The 26,230-nt window shown below is 44.0% G+C and overlaps 1 protein-coding gene and 1 long non-coding RNA gene across 5 annotated transcripts in view; one reads left to right on the plus strand and one right to left on the minus strand.

Moving 5' to 3' along the window:
• Nucleotides 1-26,230, plus strand: part of PSTPIP1 (proline-serine-threonine phosphatase interacting protein 1) — a 103,123-nt gene that overhangs the window by 39,247 nt on the left and 37,646 nt on the right. For all 4 annotated transcript variants that reach the window (XM_075897378.1, XM_006126244.4, XM_075897379.1 and 1 more), the window contains exon 3: nucleotides 5,650-5,724. In XM_075897378.1, the coding sequence (XP_075753493.1) occupies nucleotides 5,650-5,724 (75 nt within the window). The remainder of the gene's footprint in view (nucleotides 1-5,649; nucleotides 5,725-26,230) is intronic.
• Nucleotides 18,074-26,230, minus strand: part of LOC142818334 (uncharacterized) — a 44,609-nt gene continuing 36,452 nt past the window's right edge. The window contains exons 4-5 of the long non-coding RNA XR_012895803.1: nucleotides 20,580-25,776; nucleotides 18,074-18,287 (exon numbers count right to left, since the gene is read on the minus strand). This is a non-coding gene — a long non-coding RNA (uncharacterized LOC142818334). The remainder of the gene's footprint in view (nucleotides 18,288-20,579; nucleotides 25,777-26,230) is intronic.

A 26,230-nucleotide genomic window follows, 5' to 3' on the forward strand; every position in this document is an offset into this window, starting at 1 on the left:
CTTGGTAAGCCTCTCAGTCACATCCCGAATGCGAGCTCCCGGTAAGCAGCACACCTCTCGAGATTCCAGGTCCGGACGGCAGATAGGTAGCTCAGTCCCTCTTAGGAGGGAGTCCCTGACCACCACCACCCGTCGTTTTCTTTTGGGGGTGGTGGCCGTGAAACCCCCATCCCTAGGACTATGCATCCCATGCCTTCCAGTAGATGGTGTTCCCTTCCGGTTTCTTCCTTGTGAGGTCCCTTCCAAAGCATTCAGCACTGCAGAGCCTGTGGAGAGATCCTGAAGCAATTACTTACCTCTATAGCATTGGGGGATTCCCATGCTGGCCTTTTTCCCCTTCTAGAAGTTATATCACTTTTCTTGTTACCCTTCACATCCCTTGCTAGTTGCAATTCCAGTTGTGCTTTTGCCTTCCTGATAACTCCCCTGTATTCTCAAGCAATATATTTATACTCCTCCCTCGTCATCTGCAGGGCCAGATTAAGGGGGGAGCTAGCTGGGCAGCTGCCCAGGGCGCCAACCTATGGGGGGCACCTGATGGCAGCTGTAAGGGGCGCTGTGCGCCCGGCCACACAGCACCCCTTAGAGCTGCAATCAGGCACCGCGCGCCTGGGACCAGAGGCTGTGCAGCGCCCCTTTGAGCTTCAATGAGGCGCTACACACCCGATTGCAGCTGTAAGGTGCGCAGTGCGCCTGGGGGTAGGGCCATGCATGCGCCATGTGCCTGGGGGCAGAACCGCACATGCGTGATGTGCCTGCTGCCCGGGGTGCAGGAACGGCTCGAGCCGGCCCTGGTCATCTGTCCAAGTTTCCACTTCTTATAAGCTTCCTTTTTGTGTTTAAGCTCACCAAGGATTTCCCTACTATGTCAATCTGGTCGCCTACCATATTTTCTTTTCTTACAGTGCATCTGGATGGTTTGTTCCTGTGACTTCAATAAGGCTTCTTTAAAATATAGCCAGATATCCTGGACTCCTTTCCCCTTCATGTAAGCATCCCAGGGAACTCTGCCCATCAGTTCTCTGAGGGAGTCTGCTTTCCTGAAGTCCAGGGTGTGGATTTTGCTGCTCTCTCATGTAATAATGATATTACATGAGTTGTACTCATTTGAAATTACTTTTTTGTGGTCAATAAACATCTGGAGGTCAAACCCTTTTGGCATGTGTTAGTATTAGCTAGGAATTATAGCTCTAAGCTCATATAATATAGGCTCATGATACCATCTACATTGTTTTTTAGTCTCTAAAGTGCTGCAGGACTATTTGCTGTTTTTAAAGTTTTTTCAGTTAGGGTATGTCTACACTGCAAACTTATTTCAGAATAAGCTATTCTGGAAGAACTACTCCAAAATAGCTGTTTTGGAATAGGAGTTATTCCTCGTGGAATGAGGTTTACAGAAGTCGGAATAAGTTGTCCATTATTTTGAATTCATTTCAAAATAACGGAATTGCTATGTAGACACTCGCATTGTTATTTTTGAATAATGGCTCTTACTCTGAAATAATGCTGCTGTGTAGACGCACTCTTAGGGTATGTCTAGACTGCACCCCTCTGCCGGCAGAGGGATACAGATTAGGCTGGGAAAAATTGCTAATGAAGTGGGAATTTAAATATCCTGTGCTTCATTTGCATAAAAATGGCTGCCGCTTTTTTTTCAGCACAGAGCTTTGTCGGAGAAAAGCGGCAGTCTAGAGGCTGATCTCTTGCTAAAGAAAGCCTTTTCCGATAGATCCCTTATGCCTCGTAAAATATGATATACAGGATCTATCGGAAAGGGCTTTCTTTAGCGATAGATCAGCTTCTAGACTGCCGCTTTTCTCCGACAAAGCTCCGTGCTGAAAAAAAGCGGCAGCCATTTTTATGCAAATGAAGCGCAGGATATTTAAATCCCCACTTCATTAGCAATTTTGCCCAATCTAATCTGCATCCCTCTACCCTTATAGACTAACATGGCTACCTCTCTGAAACTTAGGAATTATAGTATGTGAAATGTGATTGAGACTAAAGTACGTTGGAGGTACAAATTTTCCGTCATTAGTGGGATAAGCTTAACCATGGCTGAAATGGACTTTCCACAAAGAAGGAGAAAGCTTCATCTCAAAGCCATTCTGAAACAAGTAGCTGAAGAAATCTCTCAAAATGTTGTTTTTTTTCAAGAATTTCCTCCTTCAACCCACTCCTCTTAACCGTAGGCCTGTACATGTTCGAATGCGCACACATACAGCAGCTGACAGAAAAATCTTCTATTTTTGGTTAGAAGTACATTGAAGCTGTCCCTTCCAAGCATGATATAAATACATACTGATGAGAAGGACAGAAGCGGGAATAAAATGGGACTAACCAAATCTTTACTCTTGGAAGCCACATGAGTTGTAATCTTGATTTTAACAAGGTCCTTTCAGAAGCTGCTTTGATGACACCAACAGTGGGTGCAGTTTTGCCACCAATCCTAGCAAATGTAAACAAATTCTGTCCATAGCTACCCTATTCTACACACAAGGATGGTGTAAGGATTGTCAGGTCTTTCCATCCCCTCTTCCTTCCAGCTTGGTTATGTTTTCCAGTCTCTCATACCAAAGGCTTAGAAACCTACATTTGTGTTAAATGAGAACTGAGGTTCTCCTTTATGGGGACCAAACATTGATTCTATTAATAAGGATTTTGTGAAATTCATATGTCTCCTCCAGCTTATCAGCAACCTTGGTCATCCTATGCATAGACCAGTACAATAAAACACAGGAATTCAAAAGTCATAAGTCATTCGCTCCCCCCTCCCCAAAATCATAAGGTTTATAAAAAACGCATTTTGCTTTCTGATTTTAGGACCTTTGCATTTCATATTCTGTGCAACTTACATTAAAAAAACATAAGCTGAGAGTCTCAGTGGAAATCACATGACTCCAGGACCTGGAGCTTTCAGAAAAAACAAGAATATCATGAAATCTGACAACACCATTTTATCACCATAGTGTAACCATACACTTTCTGGGAGTGGTGCACTGTCTCATCTAGTAGCACTAAGACCACTTACAGAAATAATAATGAGCCTGTTCTACAGGCTGGCTTATAACTCATATGATAGAAGAGACTCATGCTCCAGAGGTCTGGGGTTTGATTCTGCCTGCAAACAACCGGGGTTTGTCGGTGTTGCAATAACATAATATGCATTTAAAAGATTCCACATCTCCAGTTCAAAACAAACAAAAGCCCTATCACAAACCCCTCTTAATTTACCATGCAGTGTTTGTTCATGGATGATTGTCCACGTTTTCATACTTATAAACACAGAAGCATCAGAATATATTAACAGAACAAAAATTAATCACTTCCCATGTGCAAGGAGAACTATAAATTGCTTAATTGACTGCTCCATCCTGTACAACTATTATTATTCAAACACTGTCCTCTTCTTCAGAACAGACATGTATTGCATGCAAATCATAAGCCATCTGGCTTGTAAGAACATTAGCCCAGAAGAAAATGAGAATCTTGCCACTTTGTAAGAAAATTATCTGCTCTGAGCTGCACATATACAAGGGGACACGGAAAGCTAATGCACGATGAGATCACACTTCAAACAGTAAAGGGCCAGGCTCAAAGCTCTGAGATGTCTGTTTTCCATACTTCCTTAGCAACCCCAGTTCTCACTTTGAATGCTCTTGGTTGTCCAGGCATCACCCTTTTTAGGACTCAGATATGGCATTGTTGGTGAGGGCTTCTAGTCATTGCAAAAGTTCAAGTGGTTTTGCAATGCCCTGTGCTGTGGTTTTTGCTTTGCAAGAATTTAAAACACAAGAAGTATGTGTAACATACACATTTGCTTGAAACGACTTCCTGTATGTGGAATTATGGCAGGAAGTACAAATTCTCAGCATCCTTTTCCGTGTTTGAAAAAGAAAGACTGCTAGTTAAAAATTGTCTCTTGCAAAATAATAAAGAGGCTCCTGTCCACATTTGGAGCTACAGAACGCACAATGCATCCAGGCTGGGAGTGCAGCAAGAAGGCTTCAATCCGCCTTTGCGCTCCCCTGATCCTGTGCTGACTATGTGCAGGTCTGGCCCCCAAGGTCCATTGCAGCAAGTGGAAAATTACTGGGGAGCCCTGGCAATGGCCCTTTTCTGCAGCTATGTTCCTCAACCAGATGCCAGGAGGGGCCTGTGGCCTGGAGCCACTATGCAAGCTCTGTGTTACCTTAGGATACGCTTGGGTGTTTTTTCCCAGGGCTCAGTACCTTGGCCGCGGGGCTGCTTTGTACTGCTCCAGTGAAGCAAAAGACCCAAACACAGGTGAGGCTTGGAGCCAAAGTCCTTACCTAGAACAATGACATTGTCTCTTTTTTAAAAAAGAGAGGAAAACATAGGAATTTACTTTTCACTGTTTACTCTGCATTTCCTCTCATGTTAGCCATTTAAAGTAGACTAGTCAGTTTCACGTTGAAGGCATCTCTTACAAATCTAGTGTGTTAAAAAAGGGACAGGGTAATGAATCATACTTGGAACCATACTTGATATTCAGGTCCCTTTTGTCCCAGAAAATTGCAACACCATTTACACAAACGTGGCTGGATGTGCACATAGACCACCACTTTGAAGGGCACTTTCCTCCATGGTGGGCTGCAGCAATAAACTGGCAGGCTATCGGGGCTGGTGATAATGATGTGAAATGTCAGCAGAATAACTTATTCAAAATTTGAAGTCAAGTACAGCAAGTTGCAAAGTAAGGCCGGTCACACCTGGCATAGAAGGGTGTGAAAGGCATCTAGTGACAGAACTGATCAATCAAAAAATCTCATTGTGGTGGGGACTTGTCTGAATCCATGTGGAGAACAGCTGGTATACTACTAATTTTGGATGAAAAACAAGGGCACGTCTATACTGCAGGGCTAAAGCCGAAATAAGCTGAGCAACTTGAGCTACGTCAATTGCATAGCTTAAATCGAAATAGCTTATTTTGGTTTTTAGTGCTGTCTATGCAGCAGTTATTTCGAGATGGAGCACTCTTCCTCCAACTTCCCTTACTCCCAATACAATGAGGGTTACAGGAGTCGGAGTAAGCAGTCTTTCGGTTCAACATTATTTCAACATAATGTTCGGGCCGTGTCATTTTGGAATAACTCACGTTATTCCGAAATAACGCTGCTGTGTAGACATAGTCCAAAGGACAGAGTGCCAAATCAAGGGAAATTATTAATTTAAACGGGGCCTGTTAGGCCAAATAGCCATATCCTTGTCTGGGAATTCTTTTTGGGTAAAGGTAATGTCTTTCAAAAGTGCCTGATCGAATTTCTATGAGCAACTTGGATTTCTACGTGTTGTTATTTTTGAAAATGGGACATGTGCTACTGAAAATGTTACCCAAAGGGTACCTGATGGTAATTCTACTCTTCTACACCAAGAGTACACCACTTAGTTATAGTCCTACTTTCCCACCCAACTGTGAGCCAAGTAAAAAAGAATGGAAGAGTCGATTAATACAAAAATGTATTCTCTGTAAGCAGCTAGAGCTTCCAAGTACATCAGCAAACTTTTAGATTATAATAAAGACAGTTACAAACCAACTGTTTATATCTTAGAGTCAGCTACAGATGCATTTTTGCAAATATAGGCTCAGCTTCAACAGAAGAAATAACTAAGGAATTTTGTTAATAGGGCACAAGCAGAAGAGAGATATGGGAAAGAGCTGGTTCAAATTGCACGAAAAGCAGGAGGACACACAGAAATCAAGTAAGTCTTTTTCAAGCTTGTTGCTTTAAAGTGCTTCCTGTTTGATACATCAGATACACGGTCTTCACTGAGGAACGGATCAGAAAGGTCCACTTCACACTGAAATAAGCTTCCATTTCAGGTGACCTCTTTGTACAGCAAAGTTCAATTCATTTTGTTAAGCATTTTTTCTCCGTTTGGCCCCTCTTGGCTGTTTGGTAATAAAATGGCAGTTGTAGCTGGGAGTTTCCTTACCAAGTTTTTATTTCCATATGATCGCTCTCTGCAGCTGGTCTGTGTAGGGATGGAAAGGAAAAGGGCTTTGGACTTGGGCAGGTGTAGAAATCTTGTTTAAGCTTATATTAGAAATATAGGCCTAGTTCTAGAGCTGCATGAAAGACCTTCACTCTTCTATTAACTAATGTCCTGCAGCAGGCTAGAGCAACACATAGTATTTATCTGAGCCCTCTCCTGTTTGCTGTCAGTGTGTATAAATGGAGGTGGAGAAGGGGAGGGATAGGGATGTATTTGGCAAGGAATTCTACTTCATAAACAGCCTTGCTGAGCTGCTGCTATTACGGAGTGATGCAGCAGTAATGAGACATCCTGTCATTACAGCCATAAGTAATAAGCAGTAGTAATAAGGTGGAAGAGGATGAAGATCTGGGGTCACGATAGTTAGGGCTGAAAGAGGGGACTCCAATCTATATAAACCTTCACTAAAGTTCTTCAGGGTCACCCACCCCCTCCAGCCCAGATCAGTTTTTTTAATTGCATCCTATTGGTTTGATCAATTTATCACTCACTCCCCCTGATGCGCATATGAATTTCTTTTAGTTTTTAATGGAAAATCTGACCTCAAATCCCTGGATTATTTCCTGGGCACCATCACAGTAGGCAAGTACCAATCAATCACCTGTGGTACTAGCCCTCACATGCAGTGGCACATCCCGGATTAAAGGGCCTTTAGGGAAATGCTGAATTTGATCTGGTCATTAATTTGAACTAGTGAAAAACAGTGGAGAGCTTTGAGGCTCACACTAAGGGCATTTTTCTCTGCACGCTCTTTCTTTCTCCCTTCTCCTGGGTCTTTAAGCAAATCCAGTATATTAAAAGGAACATTGAAGAATTCTCTCATTAGGGAAAATCAGTTTCTTGCAATTTCCATTGAAAATGACTTTAAATACCCTGATGGCTCATTTCATAGAGTGAAAATGAGGGAAAATGGCAATAAGGGTTTGCAAATTAAAAGAGCGGATCAACGAGAATGGACTGTTTCATCCTCAGTGAAATCTGTATGCCTTTTGTAAGGCCAGGACTGACAAGAAACTTTCTTCTAAATTTCCTTCCTGGCAAAGTGGGGCTAGCAGGATTGTGTTGCTGTCCCACAACTGGAGTAGGCAACCTATAGAAATTGTGTCCCTAACAGTTATAATAATTTGATCTGGAGATAGTCCGAGGCATAGGTCCGGTTTGGCGGGGCACGAGGGGTCATGTCGTCCCCCCTGAGACGGTTTAACTGCTGAAGCAGTTGCCCTCACTCTGCACCTCCTGCCCCACAGGCCTCTGGGCCCAGGCTTCAGCCTTGGGTTATGGATCTTAATTTCCCTAGAGTTAGGGTATGCTTGGATCCAGGGCTTGGCATTTTTACTTTACACCGGTATTTGTAATATTTTGTCATGCACAAATAGGTGAATACACTATCACAATGTGCTTTCAAGCTCATTTAGACAGTGATGTTTCTATTTAACCATGGCCAGTCTAATGCTAGTGAGCCTCTTTGCTATGATGCTATTGTCACAGATGTCTCACTACAGTAGTATATTGGGGTTGAGAGGGACAGAACATACCATTCATCCCTCAGCATCCTCTCTGATCATTTAAAGAGCCATACATATGGACTTAGAAAAGACTCCAGTCCAGAAGACGTGTGGGTATAAACTAGACAGAACTGAGATCTAAGCATGGCACTTATTGGCATGACTAATGAAAATATATGTAGTTTTCATAGCCTATATTTTGATTCCATATCATGTTCTTGTTTCCTTGCCTGAATATATGCTGCAGACAGCAATTCTGCATCTAAGAAGCAATGTTCAGAGAGGGAACAAACATAACAGTGATAGTCAAAAAGTTTTTAAAAGAATTGCACCACAACTAACTTCACCTTCCACATTCTAATGAAATAGAACTTGTAAGTCTGTTTGTAATAGTGTCAACTGGTTGCTCCCAATAGTATTCAAAAATTTAGACTGAACCTGAAATAAAATATCTCAGCATGTTTAAATGCAGCTTTTGAATGTGCATCTGGACAGCAGTAAATCTGGAATGTAACCTAAGGAAAAACAGCTTCAGTTTTTCTTGCAGAAAACTTGAGTGAACATCCTGTGTCATGCCATATATAGATTCATAAAAGCTAAAGATGGAAAAAATCCATCACTGGTCACTTGGTCTATCTTCCTGCTAGAACAAGACTGTTCCCTAGTCTTTTGTCCAGTCTAATGTTAAATGTCTCCAGGGAAAAGGCTTTTCATCACCTCTCTTGGGAAATTATTTTATATTCTAGCAGATCTCAATGTCAGGAAGTTTTTCCTGACATTTAGCCTTAAAAAGGTCCCTCTCTTAATTTCATCCCTTTATTTCAAGATTTTTAAATTGGCACCAGGGAGGAAAAATTACCCCCATAAATACACACAGAGAACTTCCAGAAGGCCCTAGAGAGAAACAATGACAAGGCTAAGCTGTAAATCTGATGGAACATTAAAACAGCCAGTGCTGACTGACATGACTGATAAACTATTTGAAAAATACCTCCATGGCATCCACAAGTCACAATGATTCTTTGGAGAACTTACATAAAATGAAACTGAAAGGCAAAAGAGGCTGGAATGCTTTAGGCATAAAACCTACATGGCCCCATTCTAGGATCACCTGGCCTTCTTTGCAAAGAGCCACTGGCAAACCTACTCTGCAGGCAGAAAAAGGGAGAAATTGGTCTCTGCCAAATCCAGGAAGTTGCATAGTAAGCAGCCCAACAGTGCTCCAAATGCTCATGGCAATATGAACAGCTCTGTCCAACTTCAGACAATTGTTTTCCACTGGGCACGTCACATCTCCTGCCCCCAAAGGAACTTAGGGCACATCTACACAGCAAGGCTAAAGCCGAAATAAGCGACCCAATTTGAGCTATGTCAATTGCGTAGCTTAACTCGAAATAGCTTATTTCCACTTTTGGTGCTGTCTACACAGCAGTTATTTCAAGATAGAGCACTCTTCCAATGACTTACTGTACTCTTCATACAATGAGCTGTGTCTACACTGGCCTCCCTTTCAGAAAAGGGATGCTAATGTAGCACTTTGGAATAGGCAAACTATTTGAAAGCAGGAATAAGAGATCCTCTGGAAAAGGCTTTATTTTCCGGAGAATCACGTCTAGACTGGCGCTTATCTCCGGCTTATCTCCAACTTGGAAAAAAGCGGTAGCCATGTTAATGCAAATGCTGCGGGGGATATTTAAATCCCCTGCGGATTTGCCTATTCCAAAGTGCTACATTAGCATCCCTTTTCCGGAAGGGAGGCCACTGTAGACGTAGCCTGAGGGTACAGGAGTTGGAGTAAGAAGGCCTCCATTTCGACACTATTTCGACATTATGTAGAAATAACTGCTTGTGTGTAGATATGGACTATGCTACTTCGGAATAACATCAATTATAACATCAGTTATTCTGAAATAACACTGCCATGTCGACATACCCTTGGGCTGTGTCTACATTGGCAAGATTTTGCGCAAAAGCAGCTGCCTGTCTACACTGGCCGCAAGTTCTTGCACAAGAACACTGACGTTCTAATGTAAGAAATCGGTGCTTCTTGAGCAAGAACTATGACGCTCCTGCTCAGGAATAAGCCCTCTTGCACAAGTGTTCTTGCGCAAGAGGCCAGTGTAGACAGGCAACGTGAATTTCTTGTGCAAGAGAGCGTCTACACTGGCACGGATGCTTTTGCGCAAAAGCACATCTCTTGTGCAAAAGCACATGCCAGTGTAGATGCTCTCTTGCGCAAATACTTTAACGCGAAAACTCTTGCGCTAAAAGTATTTGTGCAAAATCTTGCCAATGTAGACAAAGCCTCAGAGATTGGGTCTTCTCTAATGTCCACTATACCTGGAGAAGTGGCCTGGGAACTGGAGAAGAGAGGCAAAGAGAAATTAGCTGGAGTGCAGGAAAGCCTATTCAGGTCTTCACCTCAGCCCAACTGGAATGGGACCCTAAGCAGTACAGGCAAGAATGTGTGTCCACCAGAGTTCACCTTCATGAGCAAGCTGCCTCTTCTCCACAGTAGCTGACTTGGGTTGGTAGAAGTACAGTCAGCAGCCCATGGTAATGTGCCAGGAAAAGGGGACTGTCAACCTAATAGTCAAGTGGTTGGACTCAAGGGAGGACCAGTTTGGGCTCAAGGGAGGACCAAGCAGCAAAGAGATGGATCTTTAGAACCAAAGATTCATACAGAGACTGGGCCCCAAAGAAAGAGACTCCAGGCTAGTTCTTCAGGGGTAACCAAACTCTTTCAAGCTTCCCATAGAGTTTTGGATTCAGTTACTTACATTTTATCTAGCCCAGTCTGTCCATTTTTCATGTCCCTAGGACAATGTGTTGTGAAAACTCCCTGGTAAAATGAAAAGATTCCCCTCTCCTAAATTGGATCAAAACACAAGGAAGACCTAACCACTAGCTGCCTCCAACCTCTGCCCTAATCCCCCAACTTCTGCCCTGAGACTCTCCTCACTCCCCAACCCTGATTCCTATACCCACATACCTCCAGCCCTCTGCCCTGAGCCCCCCACAACCCAAGCCTCTGCCCTGATTCCTGCACCCCCCACACCCTCAGCCCGTTGCCTTGAAGGACCTGAGCAATGCCAGGTAAATCTTCAAGTTACTACTAAAAGAAAAGTTAGGAATCATAGGGGCTACGTCTACACTGGCCCCTTTTCCGGAAGGGGCATGTAAATTTCACGAGTCGTCATAGGGAAATCCGCGGGGGATTTAAATATCCCCCGCGGCATTTAAATAAAAATGTCCGCCGCTTTTTTCCGGCTTTTAAAAAAGCCGGAAAAGAGCGTCTAGACTGGCCCCGATCCTCCGGAAAAAGTGCCCTTTTCCGGAGGCTCTTATTCTTACTTTGAATAAGAATAAGAGCCTCCGGAAAAGGGCACTTTTTCCGGAGGATCGGGGCCAGTCTAGACGCTCTTTTCCGGCTTTTTTAAAAGCCGGAAAAAAGCGGCGGACATTTTTATTTAAATGCCGCGGGGGATATTTAAATCCCCCGCGGATTTCCCTACGACGACTCGTGAAATTTACATGCCCCTTCCGGAAAAGGGGCCAGTGTAGACGTAGCCAGGAAGTATGATGATTTTTAAAATAGTGTTAGCTTTTAAAATGCCATTGTAGTTCAAACATATTATTTATAAATGAGCTTGGAGAAGAATGCAGTCTGAACGCAGGCATAGAGCCTGGAACTGCCAAACTTTCCACACAAGTTCTAATATAATTTACACGTGAAAACCATCATTAATATGGAGTTAATGTAGATACAGACCAGTGCTCTGTGCTCCATAATGTAACAGCTTAAAAAGCAGTGAATGCAGTGTTCATAGAATCATAGAACATGGCTTCATCTTCACTGTGAGATCTTCTGGCAGAAAATATGCTAATGTCACAAGCTCATTAGCATATTTTCTGCCATTTCTTTTTGCGCAAAAAGATGCAGTATGGACTTTTTTTGGTGCAAAACCCCTGTTTTGCACAAGATCCTTATGCCTCTCCAGGACAGGGATTTTGCGCAAAAAAACACACTGCTTCCTTTTGTGTAAAAACCCCTTGCACAAAAAGAAACGGCAGAAAATATGCTAATGAGATTGCGACTTATACTAATGAGTCCCTCATTAGCATATTTTCTTCCAGACGATCTCGCTGTGAAGACGTAGCCCTAGAGTTGGAAGAAACCTCAGGAGGTTATAAAGTCCAGCCCCCTGCCTAAAGCAGGACCAACCCCAGCTAAATCATCCCAGCCACGGCTTTGTCAAGCTGGGATGTAAAAACTTCTAGGGATGGAGATTCTACCCACTCCCTAGGGAACCCATCTCAGTGCTTCCCCACCCTCCTAGGGAAATAGTTTTTCCTAATATCCAACCTAGACCTCCCCCGCTGCAGCTTGAAACCATTGCTCCTCGTTCTGTCATCACTGAGGACAGCTTCTGTCCATTTTCTACCCATCCAGTGGTTAAAAGCTGCTACCAAATCCGCCCTTACTCTTCTTTTCTGTAGACTAAATAAGACCAAATCCCTCAGCCTCTCCTCATAAGTCATGTGCTCCAGCCCCCTAATCATTTTGGTTGCCCGCTGCTGGACTTTCTCCAATGCATCCACATCCTTTCTGTAATGGGGGCCCCACAATTGGATACAATACTCCAGATGTGGCCTCACCAATGCCAAACAAAGGGGAATCATCATTTCTCTAAATCTGCTGTCAACGCTTCTCCTAATGCACCCTAATATGCCATTAGCCTTCTTGGCTACAAGGATGCCCTGTTGACTCATATCCAGCTTCTCATCCACTGTAATCCCCAGATCTTTTTCTGCCAAACTGATGTTTAGCCAGTTGGTTTGCAGCCTGTAACTATGCTTGGGATTCTTCCATCCCAAGTGCAGGACTCTGCATTTGTCCTTGTTGCACCTTATCAGATTTCTTTTGGCCTAATCCTCCAATTTGTCCAGATCACTCTGGACCCTATCTCTGCCCTGCAACATATCTGCCTCTCTCCCTAGCTGTGTCATCTGTGAACTTGCTGTGGGTACAATCCATCCCCTCATCCAGGTCATCAATAAAGATGTTGAACAAAATCAGCCCTTGAACCTATCTTTGAGGCACTCCACTTGAAACTGACCACCAACCAGACATTGAGCCACTGATAACTACCCATTGTGCCCAACAATCTAGCCAGCTTTCTGTGCAACTTACAGTCCATTTATCCAATCCATACTTCCTTAGCTTGCTGGCAAGAATACTGTGAGAGATCATATCAAACCTTTGCTAAAGTCAAGGAATATCACATCCACTGCCTTCCCCATGTCCACAGAGTCTGTTACATTGTCATAGAAGGCAATCAGGTTGGTCAGGTATGACTTGCCCTTGGTGAATCCATGTTAACTGTTCCTGATCAATTTCCTCCCTTCTAAGTGCTCCAAAATGGATTCCATGATTTTGCCATTACATTGATGCTGCCTGAACAACCCCACCTCTACCCTGCAAGAGAAGTGGCAATAGAAACTGGGAATACAGCAGTACCTCAGCCCTCCCCAGCAAACCTGCCATTTTCTTTGTGGTACCCATAATATTAAATCAGTACTTTTCATCCTGCTGGCCCTCTGACTCTTCCCTGCTGCTCAGAAGGGTGCAATGGAGATGGAAAAGCCCTTTGAAGGTGAAAAGGACCACGCACGTGTTAAGTATTGTAGTGAGAACTGTCATATCAATTTTACCAACTTTTATAGCTATTACAAGTTCAGTAGTAGAACTAATTAAACAAAATGAAAAATGGTGTACAGGTACAAAACTTCTGGAAGAACATAACTTATTATAATGTAGGTCTGTCATTAACAGCAAAGAAGAATATGCTTGCATTTTTTTTTAAACACACTGCTGTTGTTCAGCTAGATTGTTGTCTTTTTCTTCCAGGCTACATCTACACTATACTGTTGTTCAAAATAAGATACACAATTAGAGCTATGCAAATTGCATATCTTATTTCAATCTTATTTCAAAATAGCTTATTTCATAATTTGGCGCTGTCTACACAGCACCAAATTTCAAAATAACCTGCTATGCCAAAACATCCCTTACTCCTCATGGAATGAGGTTGACAAGGATGTTGGAATAGCGAGCCCGAAATAACAGGCTTGCTGTTAAGACGTGGGATAGCTGTTTTGGGATACTTTGGTATCCTGAAATAGCGCTGCAGTATAGATGTAGTCCTAGTGGCCTAGCAACCTGCATCCTTAATCTCTCTCTGGCTTTCCTTTCCCAATTATTTCTACTTACGTACCAGCCTCTTGCTGCTCTATAACTCCAAGGCAAAGTGTGGCTAGCTATTAAAATGCAACGACAATGCTGAATCTTTTCCTACTGCTTTGTGTGTGTCCAAGTATGTTGTTATGGCAAATATCACCAAATATTGCTGCTACTCGGCCTTCCAAATTCCTTGTCTTAGCGTGAGAGTAGATGTTCATTCTTGAGAAAACCTGCTGTGCATTGTTGTTAGTTTTGGTTCACAAGGTTCTAGGTAGAAGGAGCAGTGACAGCAGCAGTAGCAACTTGTGCCCACAGCACTGGTGTCTGATTAGAGTTAATTCTTGTTACAGTTACTCTCTAGGTCCTGGTGTTAAACTGATCCCTGGAAGAAGGGGTAGCCTGCATGAAGTTTGTGACCATCTCTATCCCAGGAGTGGTGCCTATGTCTCAATAAGACAAGCCATACTTAGAATTTCCCCAGACTCCACATCACAGATTTCTCTTCCATTGGGCAACTGACATGTAAGGCCCTATCCTAACATCTGATATTGCTCTGCATGGGGACAACAATACAATAAACCACCAATGCAGAATGAGATCTGACTCCAGATACTCTGAGCTAAACAAGGGTTTCGTAAAAAACCCACTTAAGTAGCAAAAAGAGAAGAATATGACATCTTCAACTTTATTGTCATTGGCACTAGCACACTGAACAGTGGCTTTCATCAATAGATTCCCCTGTTCTAGTTCTGGCTGCAGGGTTTATGTCCCCGAGGGGCCATCAAAACCATCTTCCAAACTAGTTCAGAAACACTGCTGAGACTTGGCTTACATGGGAACGAGCTCCAGGAAGTGCCAATCGCTCTTTGTGAACTGCTACAGAAGATGGCCACGTCTGGCTTACACTAGCGGTGAAGCTGCTCTCAAGTCTAAGCGCTGAGGGGGCCATGCTGTGGCAGTTCCATTTCCCAGCAGATGAGAAGTTGCTGCTGGTTGCCATGGTAACAACAAACAAACAGTCCAAATTCGTCCTCTCAAACCTCCAGCTGCACCCAGTTCTTTCACACAGATAGCTTGAGCCAGGCAAATTTAGAGACTGTAACTGCTTGTTCTTGGAGTTCTGCAGCTGTGGAAGCTACTTCCGATTTGGTGTGGAATGAGTGTATCCCTCTCTAGCCTTGTTGTTCAAATTTAACTCATCAGTTCGGTGGAGGCATTAGCCAGGGCCATGGCTAGTTTGCTATAACACAGTAAAAAAGACAGAGGACTGATCCCAGCTCCTTTACAACAGGCTTTTCTCCTAGCACATTCACCCTAGAGTCCCAACTGTCCATCTTGTGACAGGGAAGGGGTGGAGAGACAGTTCATGCCATATTTTTTAATCACCTTTATCCTCCAGTGCACACTGGGACTTTGGGATGCAGGTGGTCCAGAGGTCTTAGTGAAAGAGCAGGGAAGAGAGGCTGCTGGACCAGAATTTCAAAGGAAGGAGTTGAGTATATTAGTGCAAGTACAAACCGGACTTTTAGAGTTTTGAATTAAAATAAAACCTGAGATAATTGCATGGCTGCAGCCTAAAGTTGTAGGCAAAATCTCGTCTGTGTGAATGCTAGATGGAGAAGGGCTAGTTTAGGACTTTTATCCTTCTCCAGGCTTTGGATCTGATTATCACTCTGTAGCCTAGGCAACCAGGCTGTCATATTTTGGCAACAGTGGTAAAGAGATGAAAAACCTCAGTAAGTTCCACGCAGCAGGGAAATGATGTCCCCAAAGGCTGTGTAAAAAGGGCCAGGCTTTCCAACCAAATGACAATGCTCAAGGGTGCTTGCTGTTAGGTACCAGAGCTTGCGGCAAAGCAAGTCTTCAGGCAGCCTCATCACTACAGCTGGCCAGCCGCAGGCAGCCTGCCTCTTTGGCTAGAGGGGCCATCAGTCCAGATGGCTGGCTGCTCGATGCTCCTGCCTGCTTTCATGTCACTTGGTTCCTGCTGCTCCTGAATGTTGCACCCAGCCTTGCCTATGTCCTGCCCTGACTTTGAATACTCCTTGCCTGCTACTCTGTTTCGGCCAGTTCCTAACCTGCTGCTTTGCTCCAGCTACTGACCCTAGACCTTGGCTCCTGACACTCACTTAACCATCAGGCTAGATTGCCCTTGCCCTGATTGGGTGGCATTTGAAGAGTTCATGGGGCCTTGACATGGACTTTGCAAATGCCTGATTCACAACCAGTTTGAACCCTCTGAGGGTATGTTTACACTTGCAGCCTATTTCGGAATAGGGCTGCAAATGTAGGCATTCGGAATTGCAAATCAAGACCGGGATTTAAATATCCCACGCTTGACTTGCATCTTCCCGGTTGGGCGCCATTTTTTGAAATTTATAAGCCCGGAATAACTGCCCACATCTAAACCTCATTGCAGGAGGAATAACAGGTAGTTCGAAATAGGGCTTTTTTTCGAATGCCCGTTTCACTGCCACGTGTAGATGCGGGCAGTGAGTCCGGGCTTGTAAATTTCAAAAAATGGCGCCCGGCCGGGAAGATGCAAATCAAGTGCGGGATATTTAAATCCCGGGCTTGATTTGAAATTCCGAATGCCTACACTTACAGCCCTATTCCAAAATAGGGTGCAAGTGTAGACATACCAGCTACATCTAGACTGGCATGATTTTCCGGAAATGCTTTTAACGGAAAAGTTTTCCTTTCAAAGCATTTTCGGAAAAGAGCGTCTAGATTGGCACGGACGCTTTTCCGCAAAAGCACTTTTTGCGGAAAAGCATCCGTGGCCAATCTAGATGTGCTTTTCCGCAAAAAAGCCCCGATCGCCATTTTCACGATCGGGGCTTTTTTTGAGGAAAACAAATCTCAGCTGTCTACACTGGCCCTTTTGCTCAAAAGTTTTTTGGAAAAAGACTTTTGCCCGAAAGGGAGCAGCATAGTATTTCCGCAAAAACACTGACAATCTTACATGAGATTGTCAGTGATCTTGCGGAAATTCAAGTGGCCAGTGTAGACAGCTGGCAAGTTTTTCTGGAAAAGCGGCTGCTTTTCCAGAAAAAGTGGCCAGTCTAGACACAGTCACCCTGTGTTAAAGAGAAAAAGCCCTTTTGTGCTGCAAAGGAGCCTTATGCTCCAGCTTAGGAGTGTTCCCTAAGTGACTCCAGGGCCACTGAGCTACAGCAAACAAATGAGTGGGAGAGCCTGATTTTCAGAGGGGCTAAGCAGCTGCAACTCCAGCTGAGGTGGGGACCTCACTTCCGTAACAAAGAAAATGCAGAAGCTGGTTAAGCTTTGCCTTTCCTAGCAGGTTGGCTTTTTTACTTTATGCTTCTCTTTTCCTTGTGCCTCATATAAATGCTGTCTCCCCCTTTCCATCCGCTTCTGCCAACAGGGCAAAGTCACTCCCCTACACCCACTTCTGCAGTGCACTTTTCTGCAGTGCTTAAAATTGTGAGACTCCTGCACTGAGCACATGCGTGAGTCTGTCAAATAACAAAGGAAAATTCATAACAGACTTTGTGTACCACATATAAATATAGTATCTTTCACAGGAAGGAGCTCAGACACTCTGTTGATAAGCACAGTATAAGAGCTGACATAGAAAAGCATTAGTCATGTTAAATTTTCTCTATTGTACATGTGAACAAATTGCTCTTTGACTTGCAGCTAAAATCATTCTGAAAAGTTGCTTCTCCGCGTGGTCACTTTTCAGCAAAGATTTTATTCTCCACTCTAAGTCCCCATCTACACTAGGACTTTATTTCGAAATAACCTCCCCAAGGTCACATTTATAAGCGGAGTGTCCACACTACCAAGCCTGCTATTTTAAAGTAACGGGCCGCGGAATTTGAAATCTGTACTCCTGCTTTTCATCAGGAGTAATGCTAATGCCAAAATAGTTATTTCGAAATAAGAGTAGTGAGGATGCTCCAGTGCTACTATTTTGAAATAATTACTCCCCAGGGTAATTCAACTTAATTCCTCCCCAGTGCTTCCTGGGGCTCTGAGTCTGAGGTAGCACGTCTACATTAATGGCGTCTGCCTCAGACTAATGTCAGGGCTTCCCTGTAGTGTGGACATGCTAGTTTGAATTTGTTAAATTGGGAGTTATTAAATTGAATTTAGTAATTTTGAAATAATTTCCTAGTGTAGACATGACATAAGGCCCTGAACTTTGAAAGGGTTTGCACATTCTATTATGATGTCAGCAGGACTCTACGAAAGAGTAAAGTACCATGTATTTGGATCGCATTGCACGATCGAAGAGTAGGTTAGATTTGACATGAAATGAGGCCAAGAGAAGCTGTCACACAATATTAGGTGGAAGTTTATAGAAGATGTGATTATGCTACATAGATCTCTTTGTAGGTTACATACTGTTAGGCTGGTGTGGGAGAGTGGGCCATTGTTGGAGAAACGAAGGTATTACGTACATTGTTCAGTCTCGGTTATCTGTTGCATTCTTGCAGACGTTCAACTAACCGATAGTCTTTATGGGTTTGATGAAAAGATTTTTTACCTACCTAAATAAAAATGTGGGAAAAAATCTTAGTTATATATTTTAAGCCAGTGGTCCCCAACCTTTTCGGGCTGCTGGGTGCCCGGGGGCGGGGCTGCTCACGCGCCGGGCACCCGGGGGCAGGGCTGCGCACATGCCTGGGGAAGGGGCCACCCATACGCCACATGCCCGGGGCCGGGCCACTCCTGTGCCGTGTGCCCAGGGTTGGGGCTGCCCATACACCGTGCGCTGGGGCCGGAACAGCCCATGAGCCGCACGCCCAGGAGCGGGGCCGGCACTGCCCATGTGCTGCATGCCCGGGTGTGGCGCCGCTCCTGTGCTGAGCACCCAGGGGCCAGCACCGCCCATATACCATGCGCCCAGGGGCCAGCACAGCCCTTGCGCTGCGTGCCCAGGGGTGGGGCCACCCAAACGCTGCACGCTCGTGGCTGGCACTGTCCATGTGCTGCGTGCCCAGGGCTGGCGCCGCTCCTGTGCTGCGTGCCCGGAGCCAGCACAGGCCTTATGTGGCGCATCCTGGGGCAGAGCCACCCAAACACTGCGCACCCGGGGGGGGGGGCACCCATGTGCTGCACGCCCAGGACCAACACTGCCCATACGCCGTGTGCCCAGGGGGCCGGCACCACCCATGCGCCCGGGGGCCGGGCCATTCCCGATCACTTGGCGGGCGCACAGAAATGGCCCGATGGGCGCCATGGCACCCATGGGCAGTGCGTTGGGGACCTCTGTTTTAAGCCATTTTGTTATGTGCTTAATTTTTTTACTTTATGACACATATGTTATAGGTAATTCTGAGGGTTTTTTCATTTTCTTATACTTAGCATGTATAAATCCTGGCATCCACATCAAAGTCTTTGCATGTTGAACAGTGGCTAAATTTATGACTAATCATAACACAAATTTACTTTATACTGATAGCCTCAAAGAACTTGGTCTACCAACCTTAACAAAGAGAGTGATAAGGGACATAGGATTGACCTCAACTAGCTGGATGGAGATAAAAGTTGCCAGTGCCTTATTCCCCAGTCTACTGTACTAGTTTGCTGGTATGATACACATTGAACCCTCGGAGGCTGTGTCTAGACTGGCAAGTTTTTCTGGAAAATCAACCGCTTTTCAGGAAAAACTTGCCAGCTGTCTACACTGGCCGCTTGAATTTCCGGAAAAGCACTGATGATCTCATGTAAGATTGTCAGTGCTTTTCCGGAAATACTATGCTGCTCCCGTTCAGGCAAAAGTCTTTTTCCGAAAGACTTTTGCACAAAAGGGCCAGTGTAGACAGCACAGTACTGTTTTCCGCAAAAAAGCCCCGATCGCGAAAATGGCGATCGGGGCTTTTTTGCGGAAAACCGCGTCTAGATTGGCCACGGATGCTTTTCCGCAAAAAGTGCTTTTGCGGAAAAGCATCCTGCCAATCTAGATGCGCTTTTCCGAAAATGCTTTTAACGGAAAACTTTTCCGTTAAAGCATTTTCGGAAAATCATGCCGGAGTAGACGTAGCCTTAGTGTAAACACAGCTTATATTAGCAAAACTGTGCTTATACCACTTTCCTGAGGTGTACCATCAAATGGGGCTTTGTGGTATAATGTGTCTATGTTAGGGCTTTTGTTTATATACAAAATTGCATACAAATAATCCTACCCCTGACATTACTATACCAGCAAAAGTGTAAACCTGGCCTCAAGATAACTATCACTGGGTAAAAACACATTTTTGCAGGGCAGTCACAGCCCCAGATTCATAATATGTAGGAGAAGACAAACAACCTTTTAATTGATTTCCCCAATCAGATGTTGCAAGAAGATGGCATGATTATGGAGAACAAAATTAGACCAGGGAACCAAAGGACAAGAAGCATACATAAATAAATAAATCTTTAATTGCTTATATAAGTCAATCCCAAGATTCTGGGTAACAAACAAAAGGAATTGGATTTATTTGAGAGCACGAATTTGATCTACTTAGTGTTACTAAAACCTACTTGGACGAGTCACTCGATTCGAATGTTAACATCATAGAATCAAAGAACTTAAAGGAACCTCGAGAGGTCATCAGATCTCATTGCCCTGCACTTAGGATAGGAGCAACACCATGATCATCCCTAATAGGTGTTTGTCGAACCTGCTCTTAAATATTTCCAATGATGGAAAATCCACAACCTACCTGTCAGGGTGCACGCCCCCACCATGCCTCAGTGCCCCCTGACTGTCCTCATCTAGCCCCTCTCAGGGCAAGTTACAGTCTATATGGGTTGCTCATCATTGGCATTGGGGTTATCTCTACTGCCCCGCTTACCTAGGCTGTATTGTGATCTGCCTCCGAACCCAGGGCCTTGCCTCCAGCCCCCAGCCAGGAGGAGTCTTGGCTGGCCCTCTCCCAACCCTAGCTGGCTATCCCCAGCTGGTCTCCCTTCTGAGAGCTCCTGCTTCCTCTGCCGTCAGCCCTTCACTAGCCCCTCTCTAAGGGGACTGTGCTTCTTTATATAGCTGCTGGCTGGGCCCTCACTCACCCTAACGGCTTCAGCTGCCTCACCAAGCCAACTGTGCTGCCCTACATAGCTGCCAGCTAGGCTCTCCCTAGCCCTAACAGCTTCAGCTGGCCTCTCTGTTCCCAGTTCTCTAACACTGCTAACACTCATTTTCAACAGCCCAAGGAACACTGGGAGAGTTCCAGAATATTGGGGGAAAGCTAATGTTGTGCCAATAATTAAAAAAAGTAAATGGAATGCCCTGGCTAATTAAGGGTCTATCAATCTGACATTGATTGCAGGCAGGATAATGTACTATTGATACTGGACTCGATTAATAAAGAATTAAAGGTAGGTAATATAATTAATACCAGTCAAAATGGATTTATGGAAAAATCTAGCCTGTCAAAATAATGATTTTTATCTTACTACAAGCTTGATTAATAAAGGAGTTGAGGTGATATAATAAACTTAGCTTTGTGTGTAAGGTATTTGACTGGGTGTCTCATGATATTCTGATTAACAGACTAGACCAATATCAAATGGAACAGAGTAAATGGATTGAAAACTGGCCAATGTAATTGAAAACGGGGAATCACCATTGTGCCGGTGTGTTTCCAGTGGGGTCCTACAAGGACCACTTCTAGCCCTATACTGTTTAACATTTTTATGGGTTATCTGGAAGAATACTTGAAAATTATCACTGATACAGATCTGATGACAAAGCTGACTGAGGCCAAAGTAGGAGATGTGAAATGTAAAGATTAATCTTTAGAGGACCTTGAATATGCGGATGATGATGCTTTATTTGGAGAAACTATTGACCAACTACAGCTAATGTTGAAAGAGCTGTGAAAAACTGCAGTATATGGGATGTAAGGTTAGTGGTGATAAACCTAAAGTTATGCATACTTCCTGTAGAACAGAAACCAATGATCTACCTACATTGCATGTAGATGGCAAAATTATTTATCCATTTAATGCAATTATCTATCTGGGTAGTCAGTTGACAGCAGGAGATGTTCCTTACCCAATGAAGTGACATCAGATTGGTTTGCATCAGTGTCATTTTAGCATCTTAAGAGGCCTCTGTTTGTCTGGTGGGATCAATAATTAATGTATAATGAAAGAGGTGCTGGTGTTCAAAGCAATTAGGTGCTGTGGCTCAAGAAAAGTTTTTACTTTCATAACTGTGATGTGGCAAGCCCAGAGGCGAAGAGCTATGAACTGCCATGCCTAGAGATGCCCTGGCACAAATTAAGCACTTGCTGGGATGTTTGTGACACAACCAACATATGAATGTTCAATGCAGTAGATATATCTGCTCTGTTATATGGAGCAGAAACATGACTAAAGAGGAAACTAAATAGTTTTCAGTGTCAAAAGTTACAGCATATTCTTAACATCTATTTATTGATTTTGTCACAAATAAAATGCTTAAACAAGATGTAGTCTTGCACCAGTTAGGAACCAAGATGACTACAATGGTGGAGGCATATCCAACATGCAGAAGAAGGTACATTTTTACAGGAGACTTATGCTGCTGAGGTTGGTGGAAGTAGAGCATGAAGCTGACCACAAATGAGATTGGAAGAAGCAATTCTGAGGGAGTCAAGAAACCTAAATTGCTCCATTACTGACTTTTGCTCAAGAAACATGACTTGCTAGGACCCATTCAAGATAAAAGTTCATTTGACTCATCACATCACAGCTACTTCACAGGCATGTGACTCTGCTGGATAAAATTTGTAGACGACACCAAAATTGGAAGTAATAAATAAGGACAAGAACAGGTCACCACTACAGAGCAACCTGGATTGCTTTGTAAGTGGGTGCAAGCAAGTGATATATTTTAGTATGGCTTAATGTGTACCTCTAAGAACAAAGAATATAGACCACACTTACATGAGGAGGGACTCTATTCTGGCAAAGGTGATTCTGAAAAAGATTTTAGGATTGTGGTGGATAATCAGCTGAATATGAGCTCCTAGTGCAGCTTTTTGGCCACAGTGCTAATGCAATTCTGAGATGCATGACAGAGAGAAATTTTGAATGGGAGCAGAGAGGTTATTTTACCTCTGAATTTGATACTGGTGCTGCTGCTGCAGGAAACTGTATCCAGTTCTGGCATCCACAGTTCAAGAAGGATGTTGGTAAACTGGAGGGCTGCATCTAGACTGGCATGATTTTGCGGAAATACTTTTAACGGAAAACTTTTTCCGTTAAACTATTTCCGCAAAAGCGCGTCTAGATTGGCACGGATGCTTTTGCGCAAAAGCATCCGTGGCCAGTCTAGATGTGATTTTGCGCAAGAAATCCCCGATCGCCATTTTAGCCATCGGGACTTTTTTGTGCAAAACAGTTCTTCCCTGTCTACACTGGCCCTCTTGCGCCAGTATTCCTGCACAAGAGGGCTTTTTCCTGAGCGGGGGCGTGAAAGGATTTGCGCAAGAAGCACTGAGTTTGTACATTACAAAGTCAGTGTTCTTGCACAAATTCAAGCAGCCGGTGTAGACAGCTGGCAAGTTTTTGCACAAAAGCAGCCGCTTTTATGCAAAATCTTGCCAGTCTAGATGCACCTTAGAGGGTTTAGAGAAGAACAGTCAGAATGAATAAAGGGTTAATTGTGGTTAATATAAAGGAAACCCTAATCAGCTCTTGCCACTCCAGCCCCACTCAGGAGAAATGGATTGGTGCTCGACAATTAATGGAGACTGGCCTGGAAGCTGCCCACACCCGTCAGGCTCATTAGTTGAGGTTAAAAGTCTGGAGGCAGTGAGAACAGAAGAGCTGGAAAAGGAGAAAGGCAGAGAGTAGAAGCAGAGGGAGGTAGCGCTCCCCTGTCCTCTGCCTGTGTACTGCAAACAGGACAACCTGTGTGGGGAAAGGGTGGTGGGAGCATAGCCTATAAATCAGTGGTCACCACCCAGTAGATCAGAATCTACCGGTAGATCTTAGAGCCTCTGACAGGTGATCCTGACGAATTTGACTGGGAGGCTATCAGGTGCCAGCACTTCAGCTGCCCCGCCCCCCACTGCCCTGCTGCTCCTGCCCAGAGCCTTATAGACGCTCTCTGGGATCCTCCTGCTTGTTGTGCAGGGTTGGGGAGACAGAGGTGCTGATGTCACTCGCTGGAGATGGGATATACGGGAGGGGGACAGAGTGAAGAAGATGGGGCCTCAGCAAAGGAACAGGGCTGGGGTATTTGTGTGTCAGGTAGATCCTGGACTGACTTAAATTCAAAAAGTGATCTTGTGCTTCAACTGGTTTGAGGCCACTGCTATAAATAAAAGCATGAGGTGAGCATTGCCCAAAAAGGTCTCCAAGCAAGGCAGAGCCGGGAGCATCCTGCAGCGACCTTGTTACAGTTTGAAAATATGCCTTGTGCTGATAGCGTCAAAGAACTCACTCTACAAGAGAGAATAAGAAGGCATGATTTGATCACCGTTTATAAATACCAACACAGGGAACAAATATTTAAAAATAGGTCTGCAGTGTAGCAGAGACAAGCATAACAAGCCCCACTGGCCAGAGGCTAGACAAATTCATACCAGAAATATTGGATATAGTTTTAACAATAAGAGTAATTAATCACTGGAACAGTTCATCAAGGATCATGCTGTATTCTCCATCACTGGCTATTTTAAAATGAAGATGGGATGTTTTTCTCAAGGATCTGCTCTCAGATTTGTTTTGGGAAAGTTCAATGGTCTATGTTATGCAAGAGATTATAATAGACCTTCTGGCCTTTGGAATCCAAATACTGTTAGTTTAGAACCAAGCCAGATATTAACACTAGCCATGGATGGAAAAGAGGGACTTGATATTTAATTGGTCTCCAAATATATAGCTGGGTCTAATTCACCTGAGTCAAAGCACACACCGCCAGTGGAGAGCGTTCTTTGTAGAGCAGAAGTTTGCATGGCAGAGGCTATGTATGGTCTCTCCCTCTCCATTTTAAACAGACCACACTTTTTATACAGAGAACACGGTGCATCATGCTGCTGTTATTTATAAGAGATATGACTGAGGCACTGTTATTTTCCACTCCTATTCACTAAGCAAAGGAAAAAAAATAATCTGTGGTTTTCCTGTCAAAAAAGTCACTGTTTTGTCTTCCTGTACATCAGAAGTAAAGGCACTTAATAAATTACTGAGTTAGCCTGTTCTGAGCTTGAGGAAATGGTGGGCAAGACATTCAGAAAAACTCAAATTGGCACTGGCAAGATTTTACTTTTCAGTTGGAACTGCCATCTGAGGCCAAAGTTCACTGAGATACACTGTTCCTTTAACTATAACAACCGAGGAAAGTGCTGGGACATAGCTCATTCACATGCAGCTGAACACGCTTTAGTAGGCAGGCAGGGGTAAAAAACAGCACAGGAAAAACATTACTGGATACAGAGAAAGGAGCATGGAGCAAAAATCTACGCAGGGAGAATCTATGCAGGTTGTCCATGACAGGAAGTGCGTTCAGTATATATTGTACTAGAACATTTTGTAGCAATTTCACAGAAGTGTGCACTAGTGCTATCAAGGGTGTGAACACCCGCTCTGACAGGATGCAGCTGATTTTACTCACTCTGTCACAAAGCCAGGCATTCATGACAGGGTGGTGAAAGCACCCTGAGTCCTAGCCACAGCCACTCCTGCCAGTGCCACTGCAGCTGCACTTTTGCTTAAGACCAGATAGGACATTTCCCAGGGCAGACTAGCTCTATAAAGCAGAAAGGGAAAGAATGCTCATCAGCAGACAAGGAAAAAGGATGAGAGTAGAAGTCCTTCAAGGAAATAAAGGACATCTATATGGCAAATAAGGGACAGAGCTTAGTTTTAAAGATTGCCATCCTACATCGAGTACAAAATCCTGCTTCTGGTTAATGGATACTTTACATGAGCAGTTCTTGAAAACAGTCTGATCCATTTCTTCTCAGCAGCTCCATATGGTCCATGGGAAACTAGGCACCAAACAAGGACCACCTTTGAGTGGGGGGTGAGGTGGGGAGGCAGCACAGAGAACAGGTCCTGAGGAAAGAAAACCAGGGTCAGTTTTCAAGTGACCAATCCCTGCAATTTCTATCCAGTCAGAAAAGCTATCGGGGAAGTAGTGTTGTCTAGTGGATAAAATACTAGAGAGGGACTCAGGAGACTGGGTCTACTCATAGTTCAGCCAGTGGTCTGCTGGGTGACCTATGGCAAGTCACCTTATTCCTTTGTAAAGTGCTTTGATGACAAGCACTATCTAAGAGCCAGGAAATGAAAGTCTTTCCCATGCCATAGCCTGCGTCTTCATATTTGAATACAAGGTATAAACTCGTCTGTAGGAAACAAAGGCATGTGGTGACTGCTTCCCAAGCAAGTACCCGGGAAAAGCAAGGCTGGTGTTTTTAATTTCAGAATAACTGGAAACACTTACTTCTTTCAACAGTGTGCTGAATTTTTAAAAAGTCTTAAAAGAACAGCAAGCACTGAAATCTCT

The sequence above is a fragment of the Pelodiscus sinensis genome, chromosome 14, assembly GCF_049634645.1.
Source record: "Pelodiscus sinensis isolate JC-2024 chromosome 14, ASM4963464v1, whole genome shotgun sequence".
Taxonomy (NCBI): domain Eukaryota; kingdom Metazoa; phylum Chordata; order Testudines; family Trionychidae; genus Pelodiscus; species Pelodiscus sinensis.